Source organism: Anser anser (genome assembly GCF_964211835.1).
Source record: "Anser anser genome assembly, chromosome: 9".
In the NCBI taxonomy this organism is placed as follows: Eukaryota; Metazoa; Chordata; class Aves; order Anseriformes; family Anatidae; genus Anser; species Anser anser.
The window spans coordinates 18,982,432-19,000,153 of NC_139729.1; the positions used below are offsets into that span (position 1 = coordinate 18,982,432).

A 17,722-nucleotide genomic window follows, 5' to 3' on the forward strand; every position below is an offset into this window, starting at 1 on the left:
GGTGCATCAAGCAGATTCTTAACACGAACTAGAGGAAGAAGTACAGAGCAGCTCTCTAGTACATCAGTAAAGCAGGACTGAGTGTGTAAGTGATCAAGGAACTGAGATTCTTTCTTTACAGGTGGCCTCAGAGGTGTGATAAGTGTAAGCTGTTAAATATATTCTCTGAAATTACAAAGTATTTGGTTAAATGTGAAATCCAGCTACTCCTGTGAGTTTAATTGCATGTGAAGCTTTACCCTTAGTTGCCCCTGGTGCCTTGCGCAGTAAGATTGCTCACTGTTCTGCAAAGGAAGGTTAGCTGAGGTTATCTCACTTACATCTCACTTATCTTTCTACTTTATTTTTCTTTGTGGACCTGGATCCTAGAATCTGCCTTGTCCTGGTAACAAGCAGAATCACACCCAGATAGAGTTGACTGGCTGGTGTGGGCATGGTCCTCTCTTCGACAGATGCATTAGGAAGCTTATCGTTCATATAACAGCAGTGGCCAGGGAGGGTAGCAGGAGGGTTTGCAGCCTTAGTGTTCTGCAGGACTTCCCATCGTTGCCAGATGCTGCAAGAGCTACAGCTGTGAAAAATCACCCTTTCTCTCCTGCTGTTGACTCGGGCACTGTACCCCTTTCCCTTCAGCTCTCATTTGGCTACGGCTTCATGGAGTTCAAATGCAACAGCTGTTCACCTTCTAACAGCAGAAGTCCCAGGGTATTTCTTGCTGCAAATGTGCTCTGTCTGTCTCATTGTTGCGTGAAGAGTTGAGGGGCAAGCCCGGAGCCTTTCTCTTAAAAAACCTCCTGGAGAATGGGCACGAGCATTTCAATCTCTGCCTCATATCTTGTGCCTTCCATGGTGTGATGTCTGAAATGACGACACTGTCAAGTTAAAGAACGATACTCCTGAGCACGAGTGGTAGAGTGTCTATGGGTGGGCTGCGTTTGTGGAACACTTCTAGAGCAGATGAAAGGGTAGCAGGTCTTCCTCTTGTCTGATGGAGGCAGAGACCTGCCACTGATACTCACAGATGGCCACTGAGTAGTACCAGTGCCCTGCTCCATTGCACCTGGAGGGCAGTTGAGATTTTTGCAAGGGATTGTGTTGTGATGTAGTTCGGTTCCGTTTTAACTTTGTTAGTGATTGGAAGGGCCAGCTGTGTGGAGTTCAGGACACTGAAGGAAAAAGTGGGATATGCAGGTGTTCTTGGAGGTATGGAAGTTCACCCCGAATCATGGGCCTGGAGCTCTAGGTACAGAAATGGTTTTGCCCCAAGGCAAGAAACAAAGCTGATGGCAAACTCCTGATTACACCTGTTGTTGTAGGCACTGAAATTGACTGCTGTAAAACAGGTGTGTGTATATATATGCATATATATGTGTATTAAGCGAGAGTGGCTGTAATTCAAGATCAGGCTCCTGCACAGTATGGAGATGAAGCTTTAAGTGGTGTGACACATCAGGCACTTTTATACGGAGTAGAGGAAAGGGTCTGCCTTCCATTTTCTTGGACGCAGGAGAAAGAAAACAGGAAAAAAGCGTAGAACAAACAAATCATCATGAATACGAGCCTGTGTTTGTAGTATAGAGCAGCTGCATGTACAGACAAAAAAAAAAAAGAGGCATTTTCCTTAAAAAGTGGCTTTGAACTTTTCTTTTTATACGTGTGGTGGATTTAGGTAAGGAGCTTGGGCAGAAAGAAGGGGGTGGGGAGAAATGACGAATAAGACCATGTGTAAAAAATCTGGCTTTTTTGAAAAGAACGGTTTCCAATTTGAATTATGTTGGTCCAAGAGGCTTTGCAATTTTTCTGCATCTTGTCATGGGAGGCAGCTTTCACACAGCTGTTGAGCTGCTGCTGCTTTTCTTTCTAAGAGTAATTTGGTCTCTTGGAGGACGGCCTTAGTTTCACATCATGGCAGGGTTCTGCCGTTTTATTGTTTTGGTATCGAAGCAGAGTAAGATATTTGTGATATTAAGGCTTCATGTTTTCAGGTTATAAAAGAAGTTTTTCTTGGAGACTGAATATACTTGTAGTTCTGATTAGATTTACTTGAGCATTTGAGATTCAGGAGCGTGTATCTGAGAAGGCACTGAAGTTGTGATGGAGATTTTAATTCCTGTGAGGCTGTTTTTTCATTGAAGGACAATGAAGTTCTAATCTAAAGAAACTCATCCTCTTTTTTTGTACTTCAAAATGATGAAAAGTTTTCTCTGTAGAAAAACTGTGGTGACTGCTCACGTTTAAACTAAACGCTCGCATTGTTTGACATGTTCGTGGTACTGTAAGCAGATGCACGGACTTCTTCGTATACTGAATTATGGGGGAATAGGAATGAAAGCAGCAAGAGTGCTATAGGTAATAAGCCAAAAAGGACAAAATTAGCAATCCTTTAAAAACTAAAACCTCTGCGTTAGCATCTTTGGAAAACTTCATCTTTATTCACCCCGTGAAGAAAATCTTCCAATCCAAATCTAGATTAGCAGAATGCCAAACATGTCTGGGGTGGATAATCAGTGTCTACAATTAGTAGAAGCTCTTGTGCAAGGATGTTAACAAAGAGTTTTGAGAGAAGGTGTCCCAACATGCCTGTTACAGTAAATGATCTTCTGGCTTGCACTTGGCATCTGTAGTCATCATTTTTTTGAATCTGTTCTAACATTAGTTACACCAAATAATGTATGTGGAATATATGGTGTTAGTTCATTTAAAGAAGAAACTACACCCGCAGCCTCTGTCCATGCCACCTTCACTGACTGGCTTGCTTGTCCTGCACTGCTTGTCCTTCCTCCCTTGCTTTCCCAGGAGAGCAGCAGGCAGCTCTGCACGGGGCACTTTGCAGACTGTTTTGTAGGCATGTTCTGAGCGATAGCTTTTGCAGTGCTTGAACTGGGAACTTAATACTTGAAGAACTGCGACTGCAGAAAACTCTCTACCCATTCCCAAGAGTAATTGTAGAGGAACTAAACAGAATTTGCAGACAATACGTTTTGAGGGCTTGGCTCTGCCTTGAGTAAATACTGTGCAACTACTGTGCTGGCACATACTTATGAAGGAACTTATTTGCTGAAAGATATTGCATATTGAAGAGCATCTGGTGAATCCATTTCATTTCTGTGCACAACTGCAGAATGTTTGTCTCACCAAGGTGTCTTTTTTTGATGATAGTATTTTAAACCTCATACCAACTCGTTTTGTTGTGGCATTTGTTTTTCTTCCTCTTTGACTAGGACGGGACTCGTGATATCTTTATTGATGGAGTGGTTGCTCGCAACAGAGCCCTGAATGGTGACGTCGTGGTAGTGAGACTGCTTCCCAAGGAACAATGGAAGGTCAGTCCAGTATATTTTTGTGATTTGATGGAAAGAGCTTATTACTGTTTTCACTAAAATTAGAGCCTAAGACTAGAGAACTTCCTTCAAATCAGGTTAGCTAAATTGTGGTTTACGCTGCTATAGAATAAAATATTTTATTGCAACGCTTGGAAGAAGCAACACCTAAAATGTTGAAACCTCACTCTTTGCATGGAATATCCTCTATCGATGTATGAAGCTTAATGACAAGGCTGGTTCAAAGCACGATTTAAGAGGTAACTTTTGATATCTGCTGTTTAGCTGTTTTCATGCTGCGGCGCTGGATAGCTCTGATTAGGTATTTGCAATTGTTCATGCATTTGACAAGTAATATTCACAAAGCTTTAGTAATGATGACCTCTCTCAGCTTTGTCGGTCCTCAGTCCATGGAGAGCTCATCTTGATACAGCTCCAGATTTTGTGGCAATAACCATCATTGCATGACTTGATGTGTAAAATAGCTGGAGAGATTCAAATATGGGAAAATTGTTTTTTCATTTTAATGTTTCAGAATTTCACTATGCTCTCTGTATTTTTTTTCTTTCAATGATTAAGGTCAAAGTCCTTTCAAACATCTAAATGATCTTATTTTGTTTGCAGGTAGATTTTATAACACCTTTATGTAAGGAAAGTTCATACTTTTCTAGAGATGTAGGCTCTGGGATGTGTAAGATACTGATACTGTCAGCACTTGTAATTTGGGTTTTTACATGTGAGCATGACCTAACTGTCAAATTGCTTTCCAGACACACGTTTTCGAATTCTTTGAATGTAAAGACTACTGTATATTGTTTGGACAAAAGTAATAATGAGGGTGATTCCAGCAGGGTGGAGACTAGTCTGAACTATTTTGGGCTGGTGGTTTTTACTCATTCTAGCTAGCTTCTCTGCCTGTCTGAAGCGGAGTTACGATTTTTAGGCTTGCAAATGCAAGGTCTGCAATCTGGTCATTCATGGAACTTACCTTCTCTGTTTAAATCTACTAGCAATCAGAGTGATGGTTGGAAACCCATTAAAACTTTTCTATTCCTTTTAAAGGTGCATACAGTGTGTTAATGACCTGTTATATATAAAGGCATGTAACTGCGAAACTACCTTCTGCAAAAGGTGATCATAAGTGGGAACTAAAGCATTACAGGTATATCCATATGCAAACATAGAAAAGAGGTCTGCTACTATCCATGCAACCTCTGAAAACCAACGCTGAGGGTCAAAGCAAAAGTTCTTTGATATCTATTCAAGAGTCCAAATCAGAGTTCAGAAAGGCTGTGATGATTACTGTAAATTTGGAGCACCAAATGCCTATGTATAAATTATATTTAGTTTTAGATCGTGTCATATAGTTGCAAAAATGGAATAGTTTGGGTACTTAGATCTTCTGCCAGGATCTGCCAGCACAAGGGCCTCTTTGTAATCTTGATACAAGTTGCCTGGGCTGGAAGCTTTTTCTGCAGTTTTACAGTTATATCACTGGCTCTGAAGAAAGATAATGCCCCTCTCTTATATCCTCATACCTTCATATGTTCAACAGTAATGCTCTTTTGTGAATAGATGAGTGATTTTGTAAGAGGAAGAGTTCAGAATATTCTATCCGATCTGGGCAAATGCTGAAATAAAACTGTTGGAGAAATGGTGTCTGGAGAACGGTGCGAGGAGGCAATTCAGAAGACTTCAGTGTTTTGTAGTATGGTTATGATTCTTCTGTGGTGAATTTAACCTTGCCAAATGAAGTAGCTGGAACATGCCAGTCATGTTTTTCAGCCACACAGGTGCTACCCTATGTAGTGTTATTTTTTTGTTTCTTGCCATCAGCAACTTAATCAGCGATGACATCCCTTTTCCCCTGTTCCCTGAATCTCTCGCTATGCGCTCGTGTTTGTATTAGTTCTTTGGGAAAGGTGCCACAAAGTTGCACTGAAAGATACTGCATTCTGCCAAGTAATTCATACTGATTAATGATAAACCGTCGCAAGCTATTTTAGGTTTTTCCATTTGTTTAGTCTCATGCTGCGGCAAAGCTGCCACATAGGTATCTTGAGGGTTTTCTCCTTCCCATTGGGCCTTTGGAGCAAGCTGAACAGCTTCAATTATTTCCTTGAAAAATGTAAATCAGCTGTATGGTATAACTGATGCTCTCTGAAGAGCCTTTATAGACTCTGTACATATTGGCTTGTTAGGATTGAGTTGTGCGTGCTGATCGTTTTTATGGTTCGCTATTCCCACCCCATTAGTCTGTACTCCACTGAGAACTGAGCTGCCTTTTTTGCTGGTAAACCTGCGTCTTGCACAAGATAACAGGCTGTAAGCCTGACAGGTCTGTACCTCTGGTGTTTTAAACACCCTGGACGGCCCCTGGATGCTCTGGGGGAGATTTTCCCTTGCCTAGTGCAGCCCAGTCCTGCCACGGACCTTCCGAGTGCAAAGTCGGTGTGATGCTGCCTCCCAGCAAAGGCAGGTCTTGCCTGACCGAGAACCTCAGTTCAGCTTATGTGTAACCCAGAGGAAGGGGGAAAACCTTGTGGGCTGGTGAAGTGGTAGGTTTTGGCTACAGAAATCTGCGTGTTTGCTTGAAGAGCTGAGATAGCTGGGAGCTGCCCTGTACCCAGTGAGTCAGTTTTTGTGGGTCAAATGCCAGTGGGAGGAAAAACTCTGGAGGTAAGTGTCTCTAGGGATGCGCTGTGTTCTTCTGAGCCTGTAATGGGTGGTGCCACTGGGAAATGCAAGGGAATGCTGAAGTATTCTAGACGTGTGGTTATACTTTATGCAATACCTTCTTGAGTGGCAAGCGGTATTTTCTTCCTCCAAGCCTCCGCTTCCTGGCTCAGTGGTGGGAAATTTATCAGGCTTGAATTTCTCAACATTGTGTCCTTCCCAGCGCGTGTATCAAGTGGTTGGATGAGCTACTGTGGTCCTCCCCCGTGCTTAATTTGTCTGGTCTGAAAGCTCCTTTTCTTCATACGTCCTCCGGGAGAGCTGCGTGGTGTTCAGTGATGATCAGTTTGTCAGTTCATATTTCTGTGCTCGCTATTATTTTGGCCCAAGAGCCAGCAATTTCAGCGGGGCACCGCTGGTTGGGGGAGAGATGTTTTGTCTCAGAATTTTGGTTATCTTGTGCTCCAGAAGAAGGTAGCCGTTGGCTCCGTACCAGGCTAGAGCGGGGTGTGCTGCAGTGACCACATTTGGAGGCGGTATTTCAGAAGTTCCTCTCTTGTCCTCTTGTGTTACATCTTGGGAATATTGAGGTGCTATGGTAACTTTCAAATATTTAGCTGTTGCAAAGTAAGGTATTTGACTTAGACTGTTTTTCCAGGTACTTAACCTACTCTTAACAAATGAAGTCAGAGTATCATTGCAGTCAGCTAGCCTGTCCCCCTCTTAATTCAGGCTGTAGGACTTCCCTGAATCTGCGCCTTCAGTTTGTGGAAGAACGTCATGATAAAAGATAACCAGTGATGGAGAACTTACCTCAGACCCTGTCAATTACTCTGATAAAGAAGAAAAACAGTGCTTTTATTTCTTGACTGATTTTCACTACTTTAAGTTCCATCCGTGGGTTTTTATTATATTTTATAGACTTGTGCTTACATCAATTTCAGGAGCTTCAATTATACAGTGACATAATTACTGGAAGGCAAAAAATGTTGATATGATGATTACAGCAATATTTCTCAAGCTCATCAAGGAGGGAAGCAAAGTGTCAGTATAAAGGATAAACCTAACCCATCTTTCCTCACAGCCTCTTTTTGCTCTTTTACCTTCTGCTTAGTTGCCAGAGAGAATTTATTCTATTTCAGATATCTGTTTTGGTTTTTCTTGTGAGATGTAATTTCTTTGGTAGAAGGAAATAGCATAATAAGTCACTTGATATCACTTGGGGCTTGGATTCCTGGCCCAATCTCTGGTGCTTTTAGAATAGTAGTTTATAATGTGGAATGTTTTTCATGACAACCGTCTCACGCATTGCATGCTATGGGTGAACTTTCAGAGTCTTCGTCTGAAAATAGTACTCATAAGGACTTCATGCTGCATATTTGACTTGTTCTGCTCAAGATTGTCTGAAAGGAATTTTGGGGGCCAACCTCCTATTGCTTCCTCCTATTGCTTGCTACAACACACAGGAGAGGTCTCTGGTTCTGCATCTATTTGCAGCAGTGGTATATTCAAATGATAATATATATTACATATATAAAATGTGTATAAAATAATATAATAAGAGATTAACCTACCAATTTCTCCAAAAATCAATGCCTGCACATGGTATCTTTTGTTGCTGTTGTTTCATGAATTATTTCCTCCTTGGCTTGAAGTGTTGCTTTGCAGTATTTTCAGGTGGTGCGTTTGATCCTATCGGAAGGTCTCCATGGCCAGGGCTGTAGGACTGCTGGTTTACATACGGTGTGCGCTGCTGGGTGGTAGGTCCTGTGTTTTAGTCATGAAGTGTCTGAGTGATGGCAATAGTCATTCTTTGTAGCCCAGGAAAGCATATTCTGTTCGACGGAAGTGTCAGATAAAATTCAACGCAGCAGGAAATCTTAGAACTGCCTCTTTTAAGGCCGTACATCAGATAAATATTTAAACACCTTCTGTACAGAAGATATATGCTACAATTCACTTTTTCCAGCTGCGAATGTTGTTGGCGTAATTACAAACAAACAGAGAAGGAACAATTTGATTCAAACAAGTCACAAATATCACTGTGTATAACTTGAGCAGAGCTACGTATCCTGGCAAGCCATCACCTCCAACTGTTGGTGTAAACCTATGAACCATCAGTTGTCCAGAGGGGATGCTAGCTTTGAATTTGCCCTAGTGAATAATGATTCGTTTCAACCAAATTCTTCTGAGAGTCAGTTTCTTCTCAAAATCTCCCAGCTAATGTAAGGATAACAGTAACTCAGGAGGAGATAGGGTTCTTACAGGGTTATCACAGCAATACTGTTTGAGTCTCAAAGAATGTTGTTTGGAAACATTACATTCATAATAATAAAAAAAAAAAAAAGTTCTGGAGAAGTCATTATTGAAATAGTAAGTGTTCTGGCACGTTAAAAGCGTTCAAGTGGAATTCATGATATCCAGGAGTAGAGTGGGAAGCTTAAGAAGCCAGCTAGGAAGATGTCCAGAAAAGCAGAGCTTTAACAAATCTGAAAGGTTGATGGATGCTGTAGGGAGAAAGGGCAGCTGTATTTTTGTTTTGCTGTAGACTTTGCAGTGAGGGTTATAAGCTGATGGCTGTACCTGTGTATGTGCACCCACCTCCCTGGAAAACTGTAGGACGCTGGAGAAGCTTCATTACGTGCTTTCTGATTGTGCCATTTGTTGGATGACCACACTTTATTCCACAATGCTGGGGCTGGTAGACCTTCACTGAGCTGGCATGGCTCTTTCCAGGCTTTGTTTAGCTTTGTTTAGGCTGGGTATGGAACAGTAATATAGTAGAGTGATAGCAAAAAACCTGAGAAAATAGGAAGTGTTGCTCACTGAAAGATACGCAGCATTAAATTTGTTGATCTTCCAGATGTTGCTTTCACAATTTCTTAATCAAATACCACTTGAGGTGAATCAAAGTCTTAATGCAGTGAGTTTTAATAGCAAGATCTGGCATGCTTTTTAGGGTGTTTAACGATAGAGTTACTAAACTGATACAGGTTGAATGAGATTGCTGTGACCAAGTGCTGATTTTATTCCCTTGCCTCCCCCAAATGTGTAAAACAAGGAGGCAGAAATGCCAGCTTTTCGGATGTTGCAAGCGACCTTACCTTCCTGAGAAAGACTTTTCCTGTCAATACTTGCCTCTGTCTGATGGGAAAGCCAAAACCAGGACCCCAAATAATGAAATCACACGAACAGTTTTGAACACCCTAGTATCCTTTTAATCCTTCCTCTTTAACTGGGCTGGATGAGAGTGATATTAGAAGGCAAAATGATTAGGTAGGGAAGAAGGCAAGCTTGTTATTGACTACATCCTGTTTTACCAGCACAGAATTACATCACAGATGTGGTTTGGCTGCATAGATGCATATAACAGGACAAAAATGTTACCTTTAGGTGAACAGTCAAGCATTAAATAGTTATTCATCTCGCATGCAGTCAGTCGTTATATCCCCAGTGGAATAAAGGCAGATAAGCCCCAAGTGATGGGCGTGACTTGAAGCTGAATTAGACACCACAAAATTTCAGTGTGCTTCTGGAGGAGCTGTGTCTTGAATGAGGGGGCGGGCTCGTGGGGGCACCTGAACTTTAGAACAGGAGTCGAGCCAACATTTAATACCTGATCTCTTTTACTGCTCATTTTTTTTCTTGGTCACATGAATATAATCTAGTACAGCAAATTGTTTCCTTTAACAACTAACTTTTCTTCTTGTTTTAAACTCTATTCTTCCAAGTCTTCTGTAAATATCCACACATCACTGTAGATTATTCTTAATCCAATCTCTTATATAACCACTATCATTTTGGACTTTTCTTAGTCCTTGGTTCCTGTGGAATTAGTATTTCTTAGAACTGTTTGCTTTTTGCCAGTTTGGAGACGTATTTGATGATATCACATGAGTATTTGGAGCCCGCACCTTATACGAGTGTCAGGATACCTGTTGTTGTGGTGGTGTTGGTTTTGGGAATGTCACGCACGTTAAACTCACTTAACTTTTTTATAAACGTTCTCTTGAAAGACTGTCCAGGTTTTCAGTAGTCTGGGTTTCTTTCAGTTCCACATAATAAGACATAAATTTAAATAAAGCATACTGATGATAAAAGTCCTATCTGGCCTAAAGTTTGCACAGTGAATGTTATACTATAAAGAAAGGCCCCAAGCAAACAAGATTTTTTTTTTTTTAAGGAGATTGCACCCCCGATTTGATTTGATAGCTGGAGAAATGAAGAACTTCTATGACACTAAAAAGATGTTGATCTTTAAAGTCCCTAGATGTGGTGCTTTGGATAGTATCCTAGGCTCTGAAGAGACGGAAGAGTGCTACATATCTATCTGCATGTTTGTTCTTGTTATCGGCTGGCAGAAAAAAGGCAACTGGCTGCAGTATTTGCATGTGGTCAAAGCTGTTAAGGTTGGCTCATTAACTCTTTTCTCTTATTTCCTTAACTCGTGTTTGTTTTTCTTTAAAGCCATAAATCAGAGGGACAGGGGATCTAAAATAGAGATGATTTATGTAAATGAAGAATTGCAGCAGCCGCTGGTATGGGAGCGAGGGATTTTTCTACAACAGGTTATGTGGGCAAGATGTGGGACCTTGTTTATAAGCAAGGGGTTCTTGGAGATAAGGAAGATATTTGTCATCAGCAATGGGATGCTTTAAATTTGTTGGCAGAAGGAAATTTGTAACTCGCTAGGATAAAGTTACTTCTAGTCTAATAGGTTTAGAATCGGCATGCTGCTAGCTGTAAAGGGCCAGGGTGGTTGTGCCTTCCCCAAAACACCATTCCTGTTTTCTTCCAGGTGAGACAAAGTTCAGCCAGGCTGAGGAGAACTCCTGGCCTCCCATTGCTCTCCTACTTCCCTGACATCATTTGCTATGGGAGGATTCCCTTCTGCTCAGAGTTTGAAACTAATGCCCTAACTGGTAGGCACATCACAAGAACAGGGAATGAGTCTGTTCTTGGTGCGCTACCAAACAGTAGAAGGTGACCAGTAAGGCTCATTCATCAACAGCAGTTTTCTTACGTGTTTCTGCTAATGCAAGGAGTCTTATTTCAGCAGCTACTTGGGATTATCCTTAATCCAATTAACATACAAATCAATGCCCTGGAGTCTGTATCTGTGGCAGCATCTTTCTGCAACACCTTGAAGAATTGCAAGTGATTCTTTTAATCAAATTTCTCGTTGGAGGTGCCACTCAAATCACTGAAAGATAAATTAAAATGCTTCCTGATTATCTTTCCTAACAAATTCCTCACTGCTGCAGTAGTTGTGCACTTGACATCATTTCTCAGCATGCGCTCACTGATAAGACAGCTGGTGTGCATTTTTGAAGGTCCCAGATTCTATCTGAGCTTTCCAGTTTTTGTTCCAGCCTCAACTTCATGGAGGCATTAAAAAAGATTTGGTAGTGACTCTAGGAAAATACAGCAGGACAGACTGCTCATCTTCTAACTATGCTGGAAAAGGCATCACTTTTGTTTCCTGTCTTTCTCATTGTTTCTATAGGTTTATTTTTGTTTTCTGTCAGGTAAGGCAATAGCTGGTTCATAAAAGTCAGTCTGTCTTATATGTGTTTTTTTTTTAGGTTTCCGGTATGCTAATGGTTCAGCCATATTTGGGTTTATTGTCTTCTGGGGTTGAAGCATTTCTTTGTTTTTTAGCTTTGTCTATATTATTTTAAAACACAAAGCAGTGCCAAAATACATACTTCTTAATTGAGCAGCTTTGGAAGTGTGAGAATGAAGACTTGGCATGATCTAGCTAGCACTTGTGTATTTTGGTTACAAAAGTGACTGAAGAATTCCCCAGACGTCATTCTCTGTTCTATCTGGAAATATCCTCTTCTGTGTTTTTGAATAAAGGTGTATATCCTGCATAGTGCTTGTTGGTGCTTGGAAATCCCAACTGCTATGTTTTGACTAATTAGCTTGCTGTCAGGACATCCTTCTTGTGGTGTTGTCCTTGCTTTTTGCTCGTTGGTTGGAATGAGCGTTGACCGCTTTGTTTGTACCCTGTGTAGAAATTGGCATCTTTCGCTATGGTCGTTTTAAATCCCTCGTGGTATAGTGTTTACTGGGTTGTGCCTGGCTGGGGAAAGGAGCTGTGTGGAGCGGGAAGGCCATGTCAGCAGCTTTTCCTAATTCTTGACCTAACGGCTGCAGGGGAGTGGGGTGGCGTGGGGGGTTCTGCATTATAGTACAGTGGCCGCATGCCCACCTCTTATCTTTCCTTGACATATTTATTTTCTTTAAAATGAGTTTCCTCTAAGGCTTTATCACCTCTTTTGAGGTCAGATTGCCTGTCTGTTCTTTCCTGTGCTGACCATGTCTCTCTTGTAGTAACTACAGCTGGCTTAGCTTCAGGCTCAACTCTTCTCCCGTCAGGCACAAAGGCGAGAGGTTGTGCGGTGACAGACATCCTCTCTAAGGGCTCCCATCCACAGAGCCCAGCCCTGTGTGACAATCCTGTGGGAACTATGCCCTGCGTAGTCTGACTTCCTTGGGAACAGCTCGATGTCTTTCTAACCAAGTGACGTCCCCTCATCTTTAGGCTCGCGGCCTTGGCAGAGCGGCCCAGCAATGGCGGAGCTTGGAGAAGGCCTTTCAGCTCAGCCATTGTCTTGCAGCTGTCCCATAAATGTATTTGTCCCTTAAACATCTAATTGGTGGCCGTGTTTAGAGAGGCAGCGTAGGACCTCTCTGCTAATTTCTTTCAGCCTCTCCATATTCGAGCAGCGCCCAGACAGCGTACCAGCGATCTGTTCCAGTGAGCGTGCCCTGCTGCGTCACCGGGCAGTCAGCGTGCCTCAGCCACTGACGAGCTGCACAGCATCACCACCCTGCCTCCTGGGCGAGCAGAATAGTGCTCGTGCCTGGCTCTAGTTTGTTTATCCAGCCCAGAAGGGGCTCTAATGCCATGGGTGAGTGCTGTGTTGGCAAGCCATCTGGTACTTGAGCTCACCTCTTCGGGCCTGTGCTGTACCGTGCAGACATACCCAAGTTAAACGCATGGCCATTAGTTTAATCTGATTTAGTTCAGTAGCTGTGCTTCATACATAGTCAGGGCAGTGTTTTGACAGTGTGGCATTACATTATCTATTCTTCCTGTTTTTTCCCCCATATTCTTGAAGCTTTCTCTAAAACTGTTTATTCTTTTTACTTTTTGCACAGTTGTTGAGCTGTGGGTGTAATATGTTTATCAGCTTAGATTCGCGTCTTGGAAACTTAGTTTACCTTTTTATGTAATGCTTTATCACTAATGCATGGTAATGTTTCCTGGCAGGATATGCATTGTTAAAATTCATTAGCAGAGGAACAAAAAAAATTGTAGAAGCGGATGGCTACACTCTTGTAAGGTTCAAAAGTTTGTGAAGCAAAAAGGGAAAATGTTCTTCATGGCACCTGACATCATTTTAGTCCCACCGTCCTTCTTTCCCATGGGGGGACTCCTATCAGTGGCTAAGATATAACGGAGCCCAAAGACTAGGTGTGGTGGCAGCCGTAACTGTCAAATAAAGGAAAGGCTGGGAGGGGAAGGCTGGCCTTGTCAGGGCAGTGTCTCCATCTGTACAGTAATTTCCTATGAGCTGACTGAGACCTTGGGCGGACTTTTTGCTAGTGCTAACAAAACCAAGAGCACACATCAAAATTGATTTTTTTCCCCTATTGTTTTTTGTCATTGAAGTAGTCGACATTGTCCAGTAGGCAGTTATTAGCTGTCCGCCCTTCTGCTCCAGCAAAGCCACTTGAGCAGGTTAATGACACTGGGTTCTTGGGACTGAGTGGCAGATCACTAAAACAGCCAACTTTAGTGACATGGGAATGGTCCCAGGGCCTGAGGGTTGTCTTTGAGAAATCAGCTGCTATGATCGTAAATAAACTATTATACTGTGCTTCAGAGCTCCAGTTTCCAAGCACTAATTTCTTTTAAGTGCTTTGTGAGAGCAAAAAGAAAAATAATCTGCAGTTAAACTAATCTCCTCTAACAATGTATAATGTATTCTGAGGATCAGTGCTTGAGGGAAGGGCATTGTACAAAACGGCAGACAACAAAATATACATAACTCTGTGCTGGGCTTTTGTGGTAGTAGGAAACGGAGCTCCCAACGCTTGTGTATCACCCTCTCTGATTAAACACTGTGGTTTCCCCAGCCAGGGATCGATTACTGTAGAAAGCCAGAAGTATTTGTCAAATACTCTTCATTCAGAAATTTCACATCCTGTTCTTTTTGTCTTTGTAGACTTGCCTCAACACCTCTGTTGCTCAGCAGGCAGGGATTGTTCCCTCCTACCACATCTCAGGGATTAAGGGTCATATTGTGTACCTCTCCTTCTTAGCCTTAACTTCATGCAGAAGCAGCTGATTGCATGGGGGATCTGTGTCGCTTGAGTGAGATGAGGAACCAAGATGAGAATAAACGCTTGGCCTCTATTGAGCAGCTCTGCATCCTAGTGTCTGTTAAAGAAATTCTCTTCCCTTTGTAGAAGTGGTGTGAAGGAGGTATAGAGCGCAGTTCCTGAGTCCTGCCTGGCAAGAAACCTTAGGAAATGCTCTTTGTTTAGATTGTATCAACCATTTTTAGGGTCAAGTGTTTTTCTAGCTGCATCCGTAGTTGGACATGCTGTACAGTATAGGATTATGATATAAAAAAGCAGTGAAACATCAAAGTGGAATTTTAAATTTGCTTTCTGCTGCTTTATTAGTTGCTGCCACCTTTTTAAAACTTTCAAGTCTTTTTCAGAAAGAAAGACATCAGAATAAATGTCTTCCTGCCTGCTTTGCATCCCTTCAGCTCTGAAATGAAAAACAATGCAGGCTTATCAAAAACTCCATTCTTTTCTAGGCCATAGCCAGGGAAGCTTTGTATCTTTAGCAATGTATACATAACCTTTTTCCATGATAAAAAAGCCCCCCTCTCCAAACAGAATTAATTATCTTTGATACATGTTGTGAAAAAAATTCTACCCCAAAACAGTGGGATTTTTCTACTCCAGTCTTCTTGATATTATGACTGTGACGAAGCAAATATAACTGAGTTTAAAATGAAAAGCCCAGTTCATGTGTCTTTGATAAACGACAGTGAATACAGACAAGAAGGACTCTTTAAAACTTTTACTGAAAAAATGCTTAAATTGTGCCCTAATATGTTGCACATTACGTTATATTTACACTTTTGTAAACACTGTAGTTAAAGTTGAGGTTAGTCAACCTTTCTGTGTTACAAGCTTAGAAAATTGAGTGCAACTCTACAGTAAAACTTGATCTGGGCAGAAAACTAGCTTTAGAGGTTTGTTTTGAAGCCAATGCTTTATGGACAAAATTTGGTAAGTCTGTTTAGTGATTTTTTCCAAATTAAAGTAAAATGTGCGTGTCGAAGTGGTTTCATATCACTTTGTACCTGTGGAAGGACTTAAGTGAAAGTATTTTCTTCTAGAATGGAGCTGGGTAACTGGTGACTCCAGGATAACAACTCGACATGTTTGCTGCCCTTTGGATACAAGAGGAGGGGAGAGGAAAAATAGGGAAGACCCAGAGTTTTCAGGATATGATTGAGCTTTTGGTAGTTTGGGGTTTTCTTTGGAAAAGCTAACTATTCATTAAAAGTGAATACCTCTAGAATCTAGTAAATCATACATGTGCATGTGACTCTTCTGATGTGATAGATGAGCATGTTAGGCCAGTGATGGGGAAACTTCATCTTAAGGAGTTGTTGGCTTGTTAGACAGGAATGAGCCGCTCCCTGTGGAGGTCATGAGTACAGTAGTACTTGTGTGGCAATTTTTGACTGTTCAAAAGGAACAAGAGTGCTTTAAATTCCCAAGTAATACGTAGTTACACGAACTGTAGCCTGCAAAGTTTCCAGCTAATATGCTTGAGTAACTTAGACCTGTAAAAGTTCTGTATTTTATCATTAAAGAAAAATAAGACAGACTACTTTTTGTATTGGAGGGCTGCAGCATGCTTGTTTCACTGTAGCTGCCATGTCCATATGTTTCATGTGACTTGATGCAAAATATTTATACAGGTGAGAACAGTGTCTGTAGTGAGACTGATTTGTATATTAATTTACCTTGACTCCTAATTTCAAACAGTCATGGCAACTTTGTTTTTCCTTTAGAGATCTGGTCAATTCTGAGTGCTTGTAGATGTTACTGATCCTAGCTCATTCTTTTATATCGTTGGCAATTTTGAAGCTATTAGATGTTCAAGTTGCGTCTTTCACTTCCAAATTCATAACTTTCTTCAGTATCATTTGAAGTGGAATTTGATGGGAGCAGCTCCTAAAGCCACGATAGAATAAGAGATATATGGTTGAATGTGTAAGAATGAAACTGGTTTTCATCCAGTTTTTGGAAGTATTAGCTTTATTTTTAATTTGTCTTGAGTAAGGCTTTGAAAAACTGTGGGTGTACAAATTGTTCTGGGCAAGGAAAGCAAAACTGTTTTAAGACTTTATGAAAATCATCCATATGGTAAAGTTTGGGTAGAACATTTTAATGTTACTTGCAGGACTGTGCATAATGCAGTGAAATAACTTCTGGGAGGCTTTAAGACAACTTTACAAAGTGGCCAAATTAGAGAGAAAATTATTAGTTAAGAATTCAGTAACTTAAGTTTTATTATGATGGAGCCTTATAAAGTTTTTACAAGGAAGCAGGTTTGATCGCATACTTGGTTTGAAGTCAAGTTTGCATTGCACATAATCTTTGTTCTTCAGAAGCGTTTCACAGTTGGTATGATCATGCTCCTTAAAGATACCTTTGGTGGAGGTGACTGGCTATATTTGCTCGTGGCAAGCTGCACAGGTGCGTTGGTATGGAGTGGGGAACGGTCCTTCCACGGAGCTGGAAGAAGTGGTGCGAACCGGTAGGTTATCGATAACCTTTTGTATGTTTAACAAGACAAATCCTTCCGGGTAATTGTTTCACTGGGAACACACGCTTATCACCGGATGTTTTTGGACTTGTATCCCTTTTAATTTGTTTTGGATCGGGGACCGCAAAAGTCATTTAATCATCTGCAAAAAGGCAGCAAAAGCATTAACTTCTGAAAATAGCAGGGCAGGGAGTGGGGGATTTGGGGTGTGCTGCCGCAGCAGCGTGCCCATGGAGCCGTGGGTGCCACCAAAAGGTGTGTGTGTGCAGGAGGGTGTCATAGGGCATGGAGCAAGCATCCCCCAGCTTGTTGCAATTCTTAAGCAAGAATTGCAGCTGCTCCTAGTGCCTAGTGTGCAACCTCCTGGTGCCATTTGCCATCCCCTGGTGCTGTATAAGTGGGGGGCTAGGGGTTATAAAGATACTTTATTCAGCAGTCTGTGGGTAGAATAACACAGGAGAGTGTGTTCATGCTTCAACACTTAGCAGTGCCCCTCTCTGCCCCTACAACACCTTCCTCATTTACCTTCTGCTTACGCACACTCTGTCCCCGCAGTGCCTGTGCTCAGTTTAGCCCAGCTGTGGAAGTGGAAATGGTGACTTTGGGTGACAAATGAAGAAGAGGGGCTTGGATTCGGATCCCCGGCAGCCCAAGAACAAACTGCTGTGTGAAGTGTTTTCCTCAGATAATGCTGTGGTTGGTAAAATAATAAATTAGCTTTAAGGGTGAATAGCCACTTCATAGAATCATAGAATTATATAGAATTATTTAGGTTGGAAGAGACCTTCAAGATCATCAAGCCCAACTTTCAAAACATGTTGGAAAATTTAAGGAGGTATGTAATTAAAAA

General features: G+C 41.6%; 1 protein-coding gene across 3 annotated transcripts in view; it reads left to right on the plus strand.

Moving 5' to 3' along the window:
* DIS3L2 (DIS3 like 3'-5' exoribonuclease 2) overlaps positions 1-17,722 on the plus strand; it is a 192,318-nt gene that overhangs the window by 27,514 nt on the left and 147,082 nt on the right. For all 3 annotated transcript variants that reach the window (XM_083848724.1, XM_083848725.1, XM_083848726.1), the window contains one exon: positions 3,222-3,323. In XM_083848724.1, coding sequence (XP_083704850.1) covers positions 3,222-3,323 — 102 coding nt within the window. The remainder of the gene's footprint in view (positions 1-3,221; positions 3,324-17,722) is intronic.